General features: G+C 44.2%; 1 protein-coding gene across 4 annotated transcripts in view; it reads right to left on the minus strand.

Moving 5' to 3' along the window:
- ANXA11 (annexin A11) overlaps positions 1 to 21,034 on the minus strand; it is a 33,932-nt gene that overhangs the window by 1,728 nt on the left and 11,170 nt on the right. For 3 of the 4 annotated variants that reach the window (XM_083440479.1, XM_083440477.1, XM_083440478.1), the window contains 13 exons: positions 16,189 to 16,249; positions 15,467 to 15,579; positions 13,363 to 13,770; positions 12,927 to 13,014; positions 10,453 to 10,547; positions 8,906 to 9,019; positions 8,036 to 8,126; positions 6,490 to 6,569; positions 5,453 to 5,509; positions 4,198 to 4,291; positions 3,528 to 3,623; positions 1,744 to 1,802; positions 571 to 693 (listed from right to left, as the gene is read on the minus strand). In XM_083440479.1, the coding sequence (XP_083296605.1) occupies positions 571 to 693; positions 1,744 to 1,802; positions 3,528 to 3,623; positions 4,198 to 4,291; positions 5,453 to 5,509; positions 6,490 to 6,569; positions 8,036 to 8,126; positions 8,906 to 9,019; positions 10,453 to 10,547; positions 12,927 to 13,014; positions 13,363 to 13,770; positions 15,467 to 15,579; positions 16,189 to 16,240 (1,470 nt within the window). In that variant the 5' untranslated portion in view covers positions 16,241 to 16,249. Of the gene's footprint in view, positions 1 to 570; positions 1,388 to 1,699; positions 1,803 to 3,527; positions 3,624 to 4,197; positions 4,292 to 5,452; positions 5,510 to 6,489; positions 6,570 to 8,035; positions 8,127 to 8,905; positions 9,020 to 10,452; positions 10,548 to 12,926; positions 13,015 to 13,362; positions 13,771 to 15,466; positions 15,580 to 16,188; positions 16,250 to 21,034 lie in introns of all 4 variants that reach the window. The other variant, XR_014511162.1, reaches the window with a different exon arrangement.

Genomic DNA, 21,034 nt, shown 5'->3' on the forward strand with positions numbered 1-21,034 from the left:
AGAGCAATCATCTTTGTGTCAGAAGCCAACAGGTGAACCTCCCAGTTACACATGGCATATCCCCTGCTCATCTGAACCTACAGACAAGACTTTTATACCTGGGGAGACAGCAGCCACCTGATTTTTTCTCTCCCTCCCCCCCCCCCATTCCAATAGCAACAGCTTATTGGGTTTCTTGTTTTGCTTTATGTTAAAACAACAGTGGTGTGGAGCACATTCGCCCCCCTGGTATACTGTGGAGCTACAGCCTATGGAACAGGCCAGATTAGTATTTCCCAACCTTGGGTCTCCAGCTGTTTTTGGACTACAGTCCCCATCAACCCTGACCACTGGTCTGGCTAACTAAGGATGATGGGAGTTGTAGTCCAAAATCAGCTGGGGACCCAGGTTTGGGAAACACTGGGCCAGATGATGGCTAGAGTTCAGGTGGAGAAAGCCCCGCTGTGAAGATGAATGAACATGGCACCGGTTCCCAAAAATGGTACTGGACCAAGTTCAAGGTTTCGGTGTGAACATTGGCATTTTGAGTTGGCTCGCATGGAAAGCAAGACAAGCCCCTCACAATCTTACCGTAATGTCTGTGTAGAGAGATTTGCCATACATCCTCTTGTATTCCTGCCTTATGTCTAGCAGGTCAACCTCACTGCGTGACACCATGATGCGAATGAGAGTCCGGTCTTTGGTTCCAGCTCCCTGCGAAGAACGTGGCAGAATGTGAATTGTTACCAGACTGAGATGCTCCCTCAGAACATGTAGCATTGACTGTTACTCAAAATGGCCGCTCAAGGCTTTATGGCAGGCGTCCCCTAATGTGGTCCCCTCAATATGTTTTGGACTATACAACTCCTGTCATCCTTCTCCATTGGTCACAACGGCTGAGGCCGATATGAGTGGTAGTCCAAAATATATGGAGAACAGAGTTGGGGACAGCTGCTTAATTGATAACAAATTCAAAGTCCAAAACCTTACACATGCCCATTTGTTAACAGGCTGGCATATTCTTTTTAGCCTGAAAAGATGTTGGGGGAAGGAAGGGGCAACTGAGAAGGGAGAATAGCAGAGGGGAGAAAAGGGGGCACCAAACCCTTTGCCTCCCTGGTGTCACCCCATTTCAGATCACAAACACCCCAACCCCAACACCTCTGTCATTTAAAATCAGGGCTGTGGAACCCGGGCGGGAGGGGAGGAATTGGAATGAAGAAAATGGCAATGGGTTATGTGCACACACCTGCAGCGGCCATTTCTTGCTCCAGCATTGCCTCCAGAGGTTTTTCAAGCTACAGTTACACAGGTTTGTGTGAAACATGTCTACCAGCCCTAAAATCTGATGTCCTGGGCTCAGATCTACATCCCAACAGAGTCAGCTTCTAACAGCTCATTTGAATATCTGACCACACGGCAGTGGCGTAGCGTGGGTTGTCAGCACCCGGGGCAAGGCAAGTAATTTGCGCCCCCCCCCCCGCTGCACTGTCCCTCCCCCAGATAGTCCCTCACTCTCTCTCCGCACCGCACCGCACGCCTGGCACCCTCCCCTCCACAGTGGGCGGCGACCCGGCGGCTCGGATCGGATTCGCACAGCCAGCACTGCAGTGAGAGAGAGTGAGCGAGCCAGGTAGGGGCAGAGAGCTGCGAGTGCGAGCGCCCCCCCCCAATGTTGCGCCTGGTGCGGCTGGCCCCCCCTGCACCCCTCACGCTACACCACTGCCACACAGACATGCAGAGGCCCACATGATTTCAACTCACCTTCATGGCCTTGTGCAGCCTCTCTGCAAAGAAAGCAGGTGTATTTCTTACACACTTAACTGCAAAAGAAATTGAGATCACCAGTTACTGACTGTTAACCATTTTGCTAACCATTAAAAAAAGCAACATCAATGCCATACTGTTTTTGCTGAAATCTGCTTTCTCAGGTTAACCTGGGAGTTGAGATGATTCAGTGAATGTCATTGGGAGGAACAAAGGGGACAATCACACAAAATCAGATTAAAAAAAAAAAGCACACAGTCATGCAATCCAAACAGCTATCAAACAGCATCTACCTTTTTTACTTGAGCATTTTATGGGAGTGGAAAGAACCAATGGTGATGTTCATTTGTAACCTAATACAAGGTATGTTCCTTTTTGATATCAATGTTAAGATTTCTCATGTAGATGAACAAGGCACACATTACACTTCAAGACCGGAAAATGGAAGGCAGTGAAGTTAGTCACACACTATGGGAGTATTGCATACAGTTACCAAGCTTACAATCCTGAAAGCTATAATGGAGCCAAACAAAAAAAGGTACATATTTCCAGTTAGATCTGGTGCAAAGAGTAAAAGCCATTTTATACGACAAATAAAACAGTGAGTGTTTATAGAACGCATTTTAAATATTCAAGCATATCTTATTGCCTTGTAAATCCTTACAACAGTGCTGCAGGGTTGGTCAGTATAGTAGTTTGCCTAAGGTCACCCAATGAATTTGTGGCCAATATGACACTTTAACTAGCACTCCGGGATTCACTGGTTGATAGTTGGCCACTTATGACAGGGTAAGTGATTCTAGAAGTTATTTAACATTTTTGAAAAGGAACTTGGTGATGGCAACAGCTTTTGGCACAACACTCGCCCCTATCCAAGAAACACACTTAGAATGTAAATGCGGTGTTGTTGGACGTGACTTGTCTTCAAAACAAGAGGAATGAAAGATGAGAGAATACAGACAAAGGTTGCTGTGCCTGGCATGGAAGGTGAAGTAACAAGTTCAAAGGGCATCCTCAGTGGAATCCTAGCCATTTCCCCAATCACATGAACTGATTTGTTAAATGGGATCCAGGCTTACCGAGACAAACCAAAGGAATGGTAAATGCAATTTATAACCAAGTTCTCTGGGGGAAGTAAAAGTAGCTTCAAACTGAAACTCGCAGCCAAAGCCAAATATTCTCAATAGAACTATTGTATAGAAAGTGGCATGAAATCTATGATAAAATATTCTGAACGGCAAAGTTTTTCACCTACACGTTGAACCAAGCTTTATGACTTGCTTTCCACACATATACATACAGTATCATCTCTTAGCTTTGCCCCTCTTTTGTGCTTTGAAATACATCATAAGTAACATACATGTCACATTTTACCCTGCCAAAACACACGAATACTTTAAAAGCAACTCTGAGAATTTGCAGGAGAAGAGGTTGGTGATACTGCAGGTGCTAGCCAATAGGTACCATGCATAGCCTGCTATCCCCCAACTTCTGGATCTTTTTCAAAAATTATATATTTTAAAGAGTGCAGTCCAGGCCAGAAAACTGTGTGTTTAGGGCAGCAAAGGAACATTCAAACCACAATTTGAAAAGTCAGATTCATAGTGGTGCAATGGGTCAAGTGCATCTGGCTGTTAACCAGAAAGCTGGTGGTTTGAGCCCACCAAGGGATGCCTGTGCGCTGGATTCCTGTATTGCAGGGGGTTGGACTAGATGACCCTCGGGGGTCTCTTCCAACTCTATGATTCTATGATCTTCACTCTTAAAGAGACCTCACCCACCTACTGCCAGCATCCCAGATTCGAGGTCTCCCGACATCTCTCTGATTATGCTCTTCTCAATGTCACGGTTACACATTCGCTGATATTCACTGAAAACTGCCGAGAGAGAGAGAGAGAGAGAGAGAGAGAGAGAGAAGGGATCATCAGTCATTTAAGCCAAGTGAGTGTGAAGAGTGAAGTCTGACAACCAGCTCTTGAAGGATGTTGCTAAGTCTTAAGTCAGTTGCACAGGCCTTCAGTTGTTTTGTCTGGTATGGCCCTAACTCAGATGACTTATCTAAGTTGACATCTGGTAGCTGGATGACAGACAGACACCCCCTCCCCAATTATTAACTGTGGACCCTAACAGGAGGACAAATGCCCTTTGTTACGTAGCAGGAGGAATTTCAGGCGGTGCAGCTTGTCTCACCTGACATGTTTCTGCATGACTATTTAAAAGGGTCAAAGAACCCAGCCCTTCTTTGCATCTGATCAGAGTTGGCTAATCTTAGGGCACCATCAAAAATGCAAAATATTAGCTACCTCTTGTCAAGAAAAAGAGAGTCGTCTTAAAAGGAACCCCCCCCACCATATTTAAAAAGAAATAGCATGTGTAGTCTCTTGCACTGTTGCAGCCTAAATTTTACAATCACCAAACATCCTCTCGATGCAAAGCATAGACAGAAATTACCTGCTATTAGGTGAGCTTTACTTCTGGCACAGAGAATTGCATTGAATTTGGACTCATCAGTCCCAAGTCGATTTTCTCCTGCTGCATACAGCGCCTTAAAAGGAAAAAAAAAATCACAGGTCATTACTTGAGCTCAGCTGCTTTCCGAATTTCACTCTGCTTTTAAAGGCTTCCTTCTCCCTTACTACTCATTCTTTAATTATCTTGATATTTCTGGACTGGTCCTATTTCTTTCCCACACCTTTATTCACGTAGCTAACTTTTGCTAACCTCCCTAACAATCAAGAATGCAACTATAATACAAGCAACCTGGGGCTGCAGCCAAAATACTACAGGCTCATGTTGAATTTTGCTTTCTTCCCCTTGCACACAGCACAACTTCACCTTGCATCCTGACAGATGCTGTTAAGCTGCACATTTCACTGCCCCCACTTCATACTACTGACTGAAAGCTATGAAAATCCTTGCAAAATGATATTGGGACAAAGGGATGCCACTGAAAATGGCAGTGGCGTATTCCTTATAACTATGGCTGAGCCAAAGTGCAACAGAGCAAACATTTTTGGTGTGAAATGGGGGTGAATGAAAAATTCCACAAGTACATTCCAACTCTCCTCCCTCCATGCTTTCTCTCAGAAAAACTTGACAGGTTTGTAAGTCACAAGTCTATGCAACCCTGAAAAAGGTGCGTAGTTCCTCCTTCCATACAATTTGAAATAAACAAAAAAAATCACCACATGATGAACCAAAAGGAGAAAGTTGCACATTTCAGGGAAATTATTACTGCAGCACCAATTCATTTAGTAAATAGTTCCAAAGATGGAATAGGTGCAGGTAAATTTGAGAAGGTTTTTAATAAATATATTCGGTTGCAATCTTCTTGTTGCTGTTATCTTGGGATCATTTATCTGTAGTAACTTGAAAAAGGGAAACCGTGCAAACTGCTCAATGTAGAGCTGAGGGAAAGCCATACCAATCCCCCCCCCTTTTTTTTTCAAAAACAGGGGCTGTGGGGGCAGGAGGAATATTTTTTTAAAGCAAACTGTTTTCAGGGTAACTTCCACGCTAGAAATGAGGCCAGAGGAGAAACATGCCAGGTTGTGGGGGAGTACACACGGTCTGAAGTTTTAGATTTCATTAAAGTAGGAGATGTTTAAAGGAAACCAAGAGTCTGCTCAATGCAGCAGCCATCTGGCTGGGCCTTTAAAGAGAAATCAGTGTGGAACATAAACTAGACAAGACTCCTCGTACCAACCTGAGCATCGCTTTGGACAGCCGCCATGTTGACATTAGTACTTTCATCTCTGTTTCCCTGAAATAATTACCAAGACAGTCAAAAGATGAAACACTGCTTTCGAAACACTGTAACTGATGTTAGTCTAATGAGGTTGTCAGTCCAGCAAAAAGCAAGCCGAACAGTTTAAAGTATGCTTTGTTCTATTTGCTTGTTAAACATGCGTATTTGTTTCATGATACTTCCCATTTAATATTGCAACGCATTAAGGTTAAATGGGACAGACAAATTCTCACCAGTCTGTATATTTTCAAACATAGTCACTATTAACTTGATATCCAAGATCTGATAATTTAAGATTCTTTGGTAAAATATACATGGACAACAGTTATAAGAGATCTATATACATTACATTTAAAATAACATTTTGAACCAAACTAAGTAAATCATTTTATGATTCAATAGGTTCCAAATATTGGTTAAAATAAGCTTTTTGTGAAAAGCTGTGGGGGAAAAGGTCAGACTTTAAAATGCAACAATGGGGGTGGGGTCTGTTATATAACCTCATTGCTTGAGCCATGACAAATAAAAAACTATTCTGTATTTTGGAAATGTCAGAAAGTGAGAGGAGACAATGTAAATGGTAGGAAAGTTTTAATGTTTTAATTGAGGAGGGAGAATTGTTTGGTTAGGGGGAAGAAACTTGCAATATATAATGCCATTAACTCCAATGCTTTTTGTCTTGAATTATATCACATCATAGCGAACTGACATCCAGTACCACAGTCAGGATGTTCTGTGCCCTCCATTAGAGGCAAGAGGGCATAACCTCTTCACACTGGCTTAAAAACATAAAGGTGATCTCCAGTCTTAGTCATACTCATGAGTAGAACCACTGAAAGGTATGGACTCAAAATATGCCCGACAACAGATATCACCCCAATACCTCTGTGAATTTTACTTCAATGGATGAATGTATATCTTAGGAGAACTTGGGTTACGTATAAATTACAGCAACACCAAGACAGGACAATCGGGTGCAAGGATCTTGCGCATACCTGAGACAGTGAGATTAAAAGCCTCTGGAAGTGTCCAGATGTGTCGTTTCTGATGGCTTCTTCCAAAGTTTTCTTATGTTCTGTGAGAAATACAAAGGAAACTCGTTTTGTAAGTGGTCCATGTTTATTTCATTATAAGGATCACCAGGCGTGGGAAGAAAGAGAAGGGAGGAAAGGAAGAGATAATTCTTATCTCTTTTTTTATAACACACCGCAAGGACATCTGCTTGGGGGAGAGGATTCACATTCCACTCTTTTGTACTCCAGCCAAAATATCAAGGGGGGGGGGGAGATGAAAAGAGAAATTTTACACTAAAAGTAGTTTGTGTAAATAGCCCCATTTCAGTTTGACCTACTAGCCAAAGGGAATATTTATGGGGGCCCACTAGTTCCTCCTCGCAAGATACCTTCCATCACTCAAGCTGGGCTTCCAAAGATACTAACAGATCCTACTTTGAGAAACCATCATCCGTTTCTTCCTTTGAATTTGCCATGGGTGGAAAAGGGGTGATTGGTGCTTTTTCCGTCTCTCACACTGGGACTAATTCAGCAGTGCTTTGATGATGTCTCTGCCCCCTTCAAAACATGTGGGAACGGGAGTAAGCACACCAGGGGCAAGGAGATTTATGGAGCACTGTTAGTGGGGCAGGGAGAGGCAACTCTCGGTTTTATTCCCGGAAAGTAAAACTAGGACATCTAAATCAGGGCAAACTTTGGATACCGTAAGCTTAGCTGGCGGATCAAACACACGATAGGATTCTACACAGTGCAAAAAAGGAACCAAGAACTGTCAAGGAAACCCTTAAAATTATGTGTTTTAAACAAATGCAACCCTAGATAATGTAGTGTGCTTCAGAAGTTGCTGGCCTATAATTTCCATCGTCCCAAACCATTGACCATGCCAGCTGATGTTAGTCCTTTATGAATTTGCAAGCTGATCCAGCATATGCTTTCTTGGAGACGAAGTCTCAACAACTTTACTGAGGTTTATTCTTAAGCAACTGTGTGCAGGATCGCTGCCTTATGTGTCCACTTAGAAGCACGTACCGTTGAACTAAATGGGTCTTAATCCTAGAAAAAGCAGGTACAGACTGCAGTCTTTGTGGTGCATTAAGTCTATATACAGCACTTTGCAATCACATAAAATACAGAGGCGGGGAAGGAGAACAAAAAGAGACACACCTTCTTCAGCTCTAGGAACAGTTAGCAATGTAGTATTGCACTAAGTGGCTCTTTCTGCACAAACCGCTGGATCAAACAACTGCCTGAAAAAGGGTGAACCTTCATGAACTCCAGTTTGCCCTTGCACGAGAGTAAATTGTCTTCTCCGTTCTAAATTTGACAGCCCCACCCAACAAACCAACAAAGCTCAAATTTGTAAGCAAAGCAGCAGCTTATGAACTGAATAGCCTTCGACCTCGATGTCCAAAATGCAATTTCTCCTCCTACAAATGTTTCTGCTCAACTTAACCCCGTCATCTTTAAAGGTATTGGGATGGCCTTCTATCAGAACAGCAGAAGTTGCAGAGTTGAGAGGAAAACTCACCTGCTTTGTATGCCCGGCTGATTTCCCGAATGTGCTCATTGCTGCGAGACGCCAAGATTTCTATCAGGCAGGCTTCATCCGTGCCAGCTCCCTAAGAAAAGGAAAAGACACTCAAGCTCACCACTAGGCAGAAGCATTTGTCTCCTGGGTTTTGCCCTCTTTTAAGACTAAGAGTGCCAGACTTATTGGCGTGGCTCCCATTTCTAGGCCTCACGTGGATTGAGTGTACTCTTCCTAGGTCTGCAATGTTTAATCCATTGCTCAGTTTGATTTCTCTATTTTTTGATAGACTTACCGGTAACTGGTCTACAGATAACGTGTTATTACTGAATGTGCTTTTAAGAATGACAGATGACAAAGACCACCTAAAAAGAGGTGTCCTCTCACATGTGACAGGAGCGCATCACACAAAGGACAAATAACTATTATTGCTTCCCCCCCCCCCATATGTGCACTTCAGTGGACTGCTGGATGCCAGCACAGGCTGAGCAATGGCACAGGTGTACAGGGCAGGAACTCCAAACATTGCAACAGAGCTCTCAGTTTCTTCAGTTAGATTAAACTGCAAGTGCTGTGCAGTCCCCTCCTCCAAGAATTATACAAAGGGAGAGGAGAGTTGCTTTTGATACCGGTATACTGTAGTCCCATCACACTGTACATGGCTCTTTAAATAGAAAGATAAGCAGAAGTCTCTGAATTCAGTAGCATAATAAAAACTGATGCTGCAAGGGTTGGGTGGAGGGGGAGACAGGATAGGAAATCCAGAATGGTGGGTTTTGAAGCAGGAGAAAGATGACGCGTCAAATAAAGAATTTAGGGAGGCAAGAATTATGTAACAACAACAATACCTTTCATTTAAACCATACAGACCTTGATGGCTTCTTTTATTTCATAAACATCAAACTGGACAGGAGTCTTCATCATTGCCAAGATTGTCCTCTCGAAGTTGCCGGAAAGCTCAGACTTTAGGTCCTTGATCAAATCCTGGGTTTTTTTAAGTGAAAAAACAACACCACGTTTCCCTTGTAAAGTAATATTTAGTGAATTTTTTAAAGGATGAGAAACAAAAGGAGGTTTATGGCAAAGCTTCCTATTCAAGGCATACTAATGATCTGAATCTCTTTTCTTGCAACGACACAGAATTCAGAAAAGTTCGGTAATATCTGAAGTTATTAATATAGCACAATCAGTGTCGACTGCACCTTACTAAGTAACATAAGGAAGGGTAAAGGTAAGATTTCTGCCCAAAGGAGTTTACAAACGAAATTTCTACCAGAGCAGAGGACAAATGTAACAGTGTGAATATTTGCAGCCACACAAATTTTAGGTTTTATTTCAGCCGAACAGGGCAATGAACCATAGTAGCCAGATCATTAATGTAATTTAAACCCCACTCTTATGTTCACGATATGCTGAAAGCAACTTCACAGTGTAAGAAATATGGGGAAAAGCAAATGAACACATTATAAATACTGTCATGAACTAAAAAGCAGCCACCTAGGAACACAATACTTATTTTATTTATTAAATAAATAATTTTCTCAAAAGGGTCATGGTGCCGTTTAAAAATTAAGCAAGCACAAAGCTGGCAAAAGTAATTCTTTAGAAGAATGTGTATTGCTATTATGTTACATATTTTGTGCTTTTACACTTAGTAATCTGCTGCTGCTGATGATGATGATGCTAATTGTTCATTAGCAAAAATGTATAACTCTGATGCAAAGGTTTTTAAGAGTCGCTGACCAGTAAAAGCTGATGATATGAAAAGAGTGTGTTTGAGGAATACAAAAGTCATCCTGCTGAAAACTGCAAGATATTACCAAACTTATTTTGTACCTCTCATTCGTTGGGGTGTCAAGATATTTAAAGTCTCTTTCATTGTTTTGTTGCCAAAATCATTCACCGTCATCATTCCGATAATGTGACAACCCCTTGTCCTTAAATCCCTCCAATGGCTTCCTGTCCATTCTCAGATCCAGCTGCCTTGTTCCTACAATGGCTTCCTGTCCATTCTCAGATCCAGCTGCCTTCTTCCTACATGCAACCCCCTCCATGGCCTTGTCCCCTTATCTCTCTGCATTCCTCCCTGTGATGCTTGTTTGTCCAGCTCCACCATCCTTATCCATTTGAAGGCCTCCCTCAAAAGACTCCTTCTCCCTTAACTGTGCTGCAGGCCTAAAACTGCCTCCCAGAACACCTGCACAGATGCCACCCCTCCCTTTAAATCCATCCTCAAACCCTGCCCTTTCCATTTAACCCTTGGCACAAAACCCTAGCCCTCTGGCGACTTCAGCATGAAGCTAAGCCAAAGAACATACAAACTAGACCGACGGCACATTACTTCCATGTTTAGCTCTGCCTCCACTTCCTTCCTCTGTTGCAATGATCAAAGAATAATTTCATGGTGGAGAACTTACCTTTCCATAAGCTGTTTTGAAAGAGAGCAGAATCTGCTGGCGTTGCTTGTTTGAGCGACTTCCCAGACAGTCAATGATTGCCTGCTCGTCGGTTCCTGAAAATATACAGAACCAAGTGTTTAGTGCAGCCTCTTCCACCGCCATAATACTTTCTGATCAACCCACTTCAGCAGAATCTAACCCAGCATTTAGTAATAGGAAAAGGCCAGCTTTTAAAACCAAGTGTATTCTCTCCTGCCACCTTATACACTGCATGGCATCACTTGTTCAAATGCATATTTGAATCTGCAGCAGTCATGAGTAACTATGGGATGGCTCAGTTGGCAGAGAACGAGACTCTGAATCTCAGGGTTGTGGGTTTGAGTGCCACACTGGGCAAAAGAGTCCTGCATTGCAGGGAGTTGGATTATTGGAATAGATGATTCTCATTGTCCCTTCCATCTCTAGGATTCTGTGATCCTATATTCTGCTGTACTTTTGGCAGCAAAGCCTGACAGATGAGCTAAGTCTGTATGACATTACGGGGTATTCGCACACATTCCAATTACTAATTTATTTATTTTTTAAAAAAAAGAAATCCAAATATTTAAATTTCTGAGGGAAGGGACAGTTGTGCATTTGGTTTGGATTGAAGAGTCACACACGTTTTGCATAGACTAGGAATGGAGAGATTTGAGTTGGGAGGGAAAAAGCAGGACAGAATTCAGTGGGAAAGGAAAGAGAAATATTGTAAAACGCTGGAAAATGTTTCACAAAAATCAAATAAGCTAAAAGTAACTTTCGAGGTCTTCCAACCTCGAGGAAAAGATCAAATGCTAGTAAGGAATGGAAATCTGGGCGTTGCGATCAGAACGAGCAATTACGGAAAACTTGAGTGCAGCAACAGATGCCCCTTCTACCTTGGCACAGTAGGCTTCATTCCAGCCATGCAAAAGTCTGATGTCTATACACAGCCCTCTCTATCCAGACAGGACCACATTCCCTCCAGGCACAGAGCAGGACTGGAAAGGGGGGGCGGCTTGGGGAGAGTGTTGGGGGTCCCCAGCCCTGCCCTCAAGGCTAGCAAGCAAGCTCCACAAAATCCCACTTACGTTTTCTAGCTGGAAGTGTAGGGGGACATTAAACTTGTTCCTTCCGGCTTATAAAGGTATATCTGAGTGACTGACTTTGCAAAGCAAGGATGGGAAGCCAGATCTGGACGGCTGGCTTTATTGGTTATTCCACAACACACACACACACACACCTTGACCTGCCCCATACCTAAAGTTCAATAGGACATCTGGTGTAGAGCAGGTGGGTTGCAGCCTTGCTGAAACAACCTTAAGTGTAAGAGGAGCCTACTGGATCCAGCCAGTGGCCCATCCAGCCCAGAATCCTGTTCTTAGTGGCTGACTAGATGCCTTTGCGAAACCCGCAAGGAAGACTCAAGCACAAGTGCACTCTCACCTCCTGTGTCCAGCAACTGCAAATCAGAAGCACGGCTGCTTCCATCAGGGATAGTAGTCATGAGCAGTCTTTCCTCCATGAGAGGAGGGAGGATAGCCTTCCTCCAATATCTCAAGGGCTGCCACATGGAAGATGTTCCCTCCATCTCTGGAGGGTGGGACCCGAACCAATGGATTCAACTTACAAGGCGGAGAATCTGACTAAACACTAGGAAGAACTTTCTGATCCTGTTCAGCAGTGGAGTCTCCAGGACTCCTTCAGAAGCTGGTGGACTCTCCATCCTTGGAGGTTTAGAAGAAGAGGTTGGATGGCCATCTGTCATGGATGCTTTAGCTGAGACCCCTGCATTGCAGTGGGTCGGACTAGACGACCCTCTTCCATTTTTCCATTTCTATTATTCTATGTGTACTTGGGCATACATTTGTTGGACTCATGGAATTTCTGAATCCCTTGTATAGAGAACAGACCCATGGCCAGTGTCACAGGCTGTGTTCCAAGGGCAGAAGAGGCAACACTCAGAATCGCTTTCATGTTACAGTGGTGCCCCGCAAGACGAATGCCTCGCAAGACGGAAAACCCGCTAGACGAAAGGGTTTTCCGTTTTGGAGGTGCTTTGCAGGACGAATTTGCTATGGGCTTGCTTCGCAAGACGAAAATGTCTTGCGATTCCTGGGGTTTTTTTTCCACTCCCCACTAAGCACTAAGCTGCTAATAGCCTTTTAGCAGCTAATCCGCTAATCCCTTAATCCTTTAATAGCCGCTAATAGCCGCTAAACCGCTAATAGCGCTAATCCGCTAATGGGCTTGCTTCGCAAGACGAAAAAACCGCTAGACGAAGAGACTCGCGGAACGGATTCTTTTCGTCTTGCGAGGCACCACTGTACCCAGAAAAACAGACGTAACCTGCAACTTTTTGCAAAGCAGTACCCAAACCATCCCTGAACGTGCAAGAAGCAAAAGGGTGGGACAAAGAGGACATCATTACGTGAAGAAAAAGCACCGAACGTTTGAGTGCAAGCACTACTCACCAAACCCTTTCATGGCTTTCCTCAACACCTCTGCGTCCCTCAGAGCGTCAAAGGATGGAGCATCACGGACTGTGCCTCGGTTTCCAGACTGCATTGTCCAAAGAAGAATGGGGGGGGGGGGAGCTATCAGCCAACGTTTGCTACTTCGCCTGCCTGCCACTTTCCCTTACAACACATCAATACCCGTCCTTCCCCCACCACTCAACGTGGCAAGCACATACCCAGAAACCACAGCTGGTGGAAAGTGGTGGGGTACGGGTCAAGCATCCTCCCCATGCACCACCTTGTCAACCGCCATTTGAACTCCCTCCTGTCACTTTTTAGCATTCAACAGCCTCTGGGGCACACAGATGTGCCATCAAACACCTAGTTTTTGCACTTTTCCTACTATACACTGGAAGAAAAGGAAGCTCAATAATTTAAGAGGTTCTCTTACCGCTCCGGGAGTAATGGTGGGCACTGTTGGTCCAGGGTAAGATGGCATAGAAGGATTAACAGCTGGGCCAGAAGGGTAACTTGGCATAGGCTGCTGGTGCCCTGGCGGCGGCATTGGCTGCTGCCCAGGATATGGCTGTTGCCCAGGATACGGCTGGGGCTGCTGTCCTGCTCCTGGCATCGGGCCACCTGGATACCCTGGATAAGATGGCATTCCTGCTGGCGGGTTTCCTCCTGGCGCTGGCGGGTACATTCCGTAAGACGGCTGCTGTCCTTGAGGAGGTTGCCCAAAGCCCCCAGGAGCTTGTCCGAAGCCTCCTGGGGGAACCGGGGGGTAGCCACCGGGGACTGGAGGGTACATGCTCTGCGGCACGTTGGCGCCACCAAACGTTCCCGACATGTTGGAAGCCTGAACAATCAAATGCACAAAGTTAGCATGTGTGTCTCAAATAGCACGTAACATTTCTGTAACACTTTGAGGGTTGAGAGCACTCTATGTACATCTTTACAACCGCCATCTAAATAGGCCAGTATTATTACAGCTAAGAAGCCACAAGATAGGAGGTTGCTTAAGACCTCTGGGGTTCACTAGATTTGAGCTTGGGACTTCTTGGCAAGACCGCCCAGCTACTTGTCCACTGTGCTATTCTTGTCTGAAGGAGCGTCTCCACCCCCATCATCCAGCCCGGACACTGAAGTCCAGTGCCGAAGGCCTTCTGGCAGTTCCCTCGCTGTGCGAAGTGAGGTTACAGGGAACCAGGCAGAGGGCCTTCTCGGTAGTGGCGCCTGCCCTGTGGAACGCCCTCCCAGCAGATGTCAAGGCAATAAACAACTATTTTACTTTTAAAAGACAACGGAAGGCGGCCCTGTTTAGGGAAGTTTTTAATGTATGCTGCTGTATTGTTTTTAATATTTGGTTGGAAGCCATCCAGAGTGGCTGGGGATACCCAGCCAGATGGGCATGGTATAAATAAATTATTATTATTATTATTATTATTATTATTATTATTATTATTATTATCTGTGTGATGCTCCACATCAATCCAAACTACTAACAGGGTCATCTTTTTGAACAGGCTAGAAGAGCTCCCTAGGTCCCAGAGTCTAGACTCCTACTGAGCTTGTGTACTCCCTGCTCCTCCACCAGCACAGTGGCAGAGATGAATTTGGAATCTTTCGTTTCTGGTTTTGATTAACCACAGTTTGCCATGTTACCATGGTAACCCAAACTGTGGTTAGTCTTAACTATGCTTAGTGGAAACAAGGTAACTTTACACCACAGTTTACGAATCTGTCTTGTTTTCTCTACCTACAGTTAAAACTAACCTCAATTTAGAATTTGAACAACAAGCTGCACTGCAGTTAATCAGAAAAAGCTTATGATAGGGAAGGTAGGTTCGTTCGTACAACACTGAACCATGGCATAGAAGTTTTTATTTTATATTTTCTACCTTTATATTTTATGTTCTACATTTCATCTATGTAAGCATATGCTAATGTCCAATACTTTGCACATGCAAAGTATCCATTTCCCCCTCAATATGGGGGTTTTATTGGCATATAAAACAGGGTTCTGTATAATTTGCCTGCTTGAGATATGGGCTTATGCAAATATCTCATTTGCCATGCTAAACAGAATTGGGGATGTGGAGCACCCTGTTACACACTGTGCTTCACAGAACTGTAGAATCATAAATTTGGAAGGGACCCCGAGGGCCATCTAGACCAACTCCCTGAAATGCAATAATCTGAACTCATGGTGCCTCATCCAGTTTGAAACCATATGGGACCCTGCTTAGCTTCGCAAATGTGCTAACAGTATTGTTGCTGCAACCACCAGGAGGAGCTTCAGAGAATACTGTCGCGAACATAATCTGTCTGTTACAGCTTTTACCACTGATGAAATAAAGGACAGATATGGAAAGAAGACAAGGGGAAGAGAAGTTGAATGCAACTTTATAACTGCTGTAAACCACTATGAGGCCCTTCCTTCACTGAAAAGCAGGATCTAAATATATTAAAAGACAAAAATTCAGGAGCAGAATTTTGCAGCTGGCTTTTGCAGAAACAGGAAGATCTACCAAATTCCAACTGAAATTACTCACCATGCCTGACATATAGTCTGGATTAAACTGGTTGGCATAGCTTCCAACATTTTCTAGCCCAATTGGAGGAGGATTTGCAGGAGGATAGCTGGGAGCCCCCCAGGGGTTGCCACCTGAAATGTTAAAAAAAAATAAAAAAATACACAAGAGCTATAGAACAGTTTTATCTTTATTTGTTAGCATATGGATTTCTATGGCAGAATTTTCACTGTAATGGCCACTGGCAAAAGCAGGCAGCCTTTGATGCAGTTCCGTTTTGCTCTGTTCTCTCTTTGAAATGCACGCTAAAACCATGCGTGCATTTCAAAGGCTAATGAACGGCCATCAAATAGATAATCATCTGTTTGCAAAACATGCAGCGTATAAATAACAGACACTAGAGCAAAGTACATGGCAAGAGGAACGGTCTCTTCCTTCCTTCTAACAATGTAAGAGAGAACAGGTGATAACAGCAGGGAATGTGAACTATATCTTCATAGGAAGCTATATGCAGCTGCTGCATACCAGAGTCAGACCAGTGGTCTATCAGCCACAGTTCAGTCTACTCTGACTGGCAACAGCTCTCCCAGGCCTCTTGAGCTCTACAAACCGAAGATCCCTTCAACTGAATATGCTGGTGACTGAATCCAAGGTTATTTGCACTACTCCTCTTGTTTGCACCCTTCTGTTATCCAATTCCCGCCAGGTTACTATGATTCTTAAATGAAATACAGTAAGCTTACCTGGAGCAGCAGGTGGATAACCACCGGCAGGAGGATACCCAGGATAACTCATTCTGCAGGACTGCAAAAAGAAGAAGAACAATGATTTAATACACTGCAAAGTGTTAATTGCATATTTTATTTATATCAGTTGGTAGAGCATGAGGCTCTTAATCTTAGGGTCATAGGTTCAAGCCCCACATTGGGCAAAATATTCCTGTATTGAAGAGGGTTGGACTAGATGACTCCCCTGGTCTCTTCCAACTCTACAATTCTATATTCTGAATACCAGTCGCTGGAAAGAAGGCAGCTGTGCTCAGATCTAGCTTGCGGTTTCCAAAAAGGCATCTGGTTTGCCACTTTGAGAACAGGATGCTGGCCTATATGAGCCACTGGCCTGATCCTGCAGGCTCTCCGTACATTCTTACATACACAACACACAGCAGCTTAAAACTAAAGCAGATGGGATTGTTTTGAACTTTTGGGATTTTACCATCAAATTTAGCTTCGTTTTGCCTTTCTTCCACAAAGCCCTGCCCATCCTCACCCATTATCCTCAAAATCATTCTTTGTGGTAGGTTACACTGAGAGATGGCGAGTGGCTCAAAGTAGGATTTGTGGCCAAACGAAGGGTCTTTTTGTCAAATTCTAGCCACTACGCAACTATTTCTCATTACTTCGTTTTGTGCATTTTTATAATTTTGATGCCACTATCACTGAGATGAATTGTAACCTCACGATCCTGGCAACCTCAGGAGATCCTGCCATCCAAAACTGTATGAGATCTGGATTTAGGAAACCGCAAAGCACTGTAGCTACGGGACCTTTTCATATGATTGCAATCACAGGTAAAATAAGGACACTTTAGTGGCTTTTCATCCCCAGGTTGGAAACTGGTGCACCTTTTTAATGACACAGCTGCAGATGTGGACTTATTAATCTCAGAATCAGAGAACTGTAGAATTGGAAGGGACACCAAAGGTCATGCATTGTTCGCTCAAGCATCATGCTCACAAAGTGGGGAACCAGCAATCAAACGCAAGTGATATGCTGCATGTGTATGCTGCAAGAACATTTTTTCCTTATCTGCACATATAAAATGCTTTAAATATGCATGCTGCAGATTAAATTTCTAAAGCAGGTCCTGTTTTTCTTCAGCTTCCCTGCCCTCCACCCCCCCCCCACTTAAATAATACTCGCAGGGTGGTTCCCCCAGAATCAGGCAGTTAGACAAGCTCTCCTGTCCACAAGCAGCTCTTTCTCCCTAGTAAAAACATGAAGCCACTTCCTTTATTTTAAGCTACATTTATAACTTCTACTTTTCAAAGCAAAGGTTTTCAAATGAGAGCTAACAAGTCAAACACATTGCTTTGGCGTGAAATGTAGCTAACTGAAAATACATCAATGGAACCTAGTATTACTTTTTAGTAACAACCAGTAAAAAGAGGGGAGCCTTCTCCAGATGTGGCACACAACCATCTGCCCCATTACGAACAAATCCAGGAGAGCAAGTTTTTGATGTTAGCTCCCTCTGCCTCTAGAACTGTAAAGCTCTTTAAAAAAAAAATACAGCCATAATAGGCTCATTCATTCCTACCAGCCACCAAATGCCAGCAAGTAAAGAGGGAACAAGGGGCACAAGCGAAGAACTGTGCTGGGAGGCAACACAAGTCAGCAGGCAGAGAAGCTTGTTGATTTAGCTGCCTCCCCGAGGTTGGAATTCATTTCGTCCGTCTGAAGCCAAAGCGCGTTGCTATGCCAACTTTCCCACCCTGCGTTACCTGCAGGAACTATGGCGATACTGTAGGACCACATTCCAGTTAGAACTGTGCTAACCAGAAGCTGCACATGGATAATTTCAGAGGCATTATGAACTACTGAAACTGGTAAAACACTTATGTTATTCCTATTTTACACACAGATGGGAGATGAAAGGGATTTAGAGGGAAATGGCAGTGCTGGGGAGGTGCACCACATGGTCTTTCCGAAGGTTTAAAATTCCTTTAGAATTGCTTGCTTTTTCTTTTTTTTGCAATTAACTGGGAATGGAATTAAAATGGCTGTTTCACACAGCACTTTCTGAAACTATGATATCCAGCAATGCCGCTGCCCATGACGAGAATAGTTTTACATAGGTGTTACAGAACTAAGGGCTCATTCACACTTCTGCTGCTTGCCCCCAGGGATATCTTTACTGCTAAATCAGAGCCAACATCAATTTTCTGCGGATTGATGTTTGCTCCAATTCACTGCTGAAAAGTGGGGTATTTGGGGGGAGGGGGACTGTGGGGCAAAGGCAAAACTGCTTGGACTCATGCCCAGGAAGCATAAGACAAGCCTGAATAGCTCAGTTGGCTGATAATGTGAAGATTGCAGGTTTGATCCCCACATGGGACAGCTGCATATTCCTGGATTAGAGGGGGTGGGACTAGATGATCCTCAGGGTCCCTTCCAACTCTAGCATTCTATGATTCTATAAGTGGAAAACATCTCGGACCCTCTCATCTGAACTGCATGGTTTTGTTTAACCAAGGTGCACTGTTACAAATGCACTGGCACCAACCATGGTTAATACTGAAAAGGATTGCCCTAAGCCAGGGGTCAGCAAACTTTTTCAGCCGTGGGCCGGTCCACTGTCCCTCAGACCTTGTGGGGGACTGGATTGTATTTTTGGGGGGGAAATGAACAAATTCCTATGCCCCACAAATAACCCAGAGATGCATTTTAAATAAAAGGAGACAATCTACTTATGTAAAAACACACTGATTCCCAGACCATCTGCAGGCTGGATTTAGAAGGCAATTGGGCTGGATCTGGCCCCTGGGCCTTAGTTTACCTACCCATGCCCTAATCTCTTATAGCACACTGCACGCAGCACAGACCATAAGGGAAAAAAATAGTGTTAACATGCCTCCTCCAGGGTAATTCAACAGTTCAGATTCAATAACATCAATCAGAATCCATTTTGACAGACCAGTCAAGCCAAATGTAGCCCACTAGCAACCTATTAAGGCCTGCCAGGTACGTAACACCCCCCCTCCCCATTTTTGCAGTTCTAGGAAGGTAGGAAAACCATGAGGCTTCACTGAGTCCTCACTGGACTGCCATGCAGAGCCAGCGGGTTGACTTTGATTTGGTGGGGGGCAAAGCCACACAGATCTATGTAAACCGACCACCAGATAATTTGCTGTCTACTATCAGTGTGGGAGGAAACATTGGGAACAAAAGCAGGAGGAAAATAGCCAGTCCTCCACAACAGGATGTTATTTTGGAATTTTTAAGCCTCATGCAGTTTCCAAGGGAAGTTTCCACCCATAGCAAGTTAGAGGGAGTTAAGAGAAATGGGGAGCTGAACCACTCAATTTTCCTCTTCCTTCACCAGTTTCCCCGAGACTGAATGAAACGGAGGAGTGAGCCACTGCAACACAAACTGAGGATGCCAGATACAACTTATTACTACTACCGGCCAGCACAACTCGAGGCACAATTAAGCTCAACACACCCTACTGACTGACCATAGATGATGGCCCACCAAGTGGCTTGACAATCCTCCTGTTCTTGCTGCCAGGGCAGAACTTTAAAAAGAGGAGAGCACTGAGGCCTCTGGCAGGTCATGATGCATGGACGGTGGGCTACAATTCCCATCATCCCTGACCACTGGTCCTGTTAGCTAGGGATGATGGGAATTGTGGGCCCAAACATCTGGAGGGCTGGAGTTTGCCTATGCCTGACTTAGATTAAACTAACTAACTAACTAACTAACTAAAAGTGGAGAATGGAAAGAAAGGAATGGCAGTTGCTCATTCAATCAGGTGCATAAATAGCCACTTGCCAGTAACAAGTAAGAACTGGTTCCAGGAGACAAGCCAGGGAAATATGCACAGCACACACAGCCCATCTAGGCATAAGTGCTGACAGACTAGTCAACTCTGTTGCTAGCAGCAGTTGTGGGCTCAGCAGCAAAGCTATCCGTAAATGCAAACCAGGGAACCTGACACCTTAAAGCCCTGGCTCTCACAGTTTCTAGAGATGAACACTTGTTTCTACACTCGGACCTTTGAGTGCAGCTGGGGCACTGCTCCTATACAATTTGCTGGTACCACCAAGTGTTTAGAGTGTCGCTATAATCCCCGTAATATTTGACCAATGCCATTCCCTATGAGAAAGGGAGAAGCAACTCCTTTCCTGCTTCCTTCTTCCAGCCCCTTTGAAAACCAGGTCCTTCCTCCTTCCTTATTTGATGTACCATGAAATTTTTTAATGACTCAGACTTCGCTCTGTGGCGAGAGCCCTACAATTTGCAAGTTCCTGGTTATCTCCCAGTCGCCATCAACCCTGCAGCGGAGTAGTTCTTATCTGCAGCCTGAGTAAATCCTACAAATGGTTTGCTACGTGTTTGCCGTCACTGTTATTACCGCAACAAGAACAATACGGGGAACACCATGGAGATCCCTGGGATGCGATGGAATCCTGTGTTGCCTTGATTCTCCATTCAAACTGAGGTCGCGAACAAAGTCCACTCCATAGTCCATTCCGGCTGTCATAAAAGAGGCAAACATGCTGCGCACCTGCACCCTGTCATCTGCCTCAACTGCAAATACACTCCCACCAGGTGCGGGATGCAATAAGCAGTGTTAGAAACTCAGATATATGAGCTAATCGCCAAATGGCACCTTAAGCCCAGGTTACGGTCGCCACAACGGAATTTGTAGGTGCCTTCTGCCCCCCTGTGGAATTTGTTGTTGTTATTATCATTCACTTTTATACCGCTTTATATTTTAAAGGGGGAAAATCTCAGAGCGATTCACAACACATTAAAACACCATAAAAAACAAATCCAAGCCTCAAGGGAAATATTTCAGATCCT

This window comes from Podarcis tiliguerta, assembly GCF_965153285.1.
Source record: "Podarcis tiliguerta genome assembly, chromosome: 5".
NCBI classification, from domain to species: Eukaryota; Metazoa; Chordata; class Lepidosauria; order Squamata; family Lacertidae; genus Podarcis; species Podarcis tiliguerta.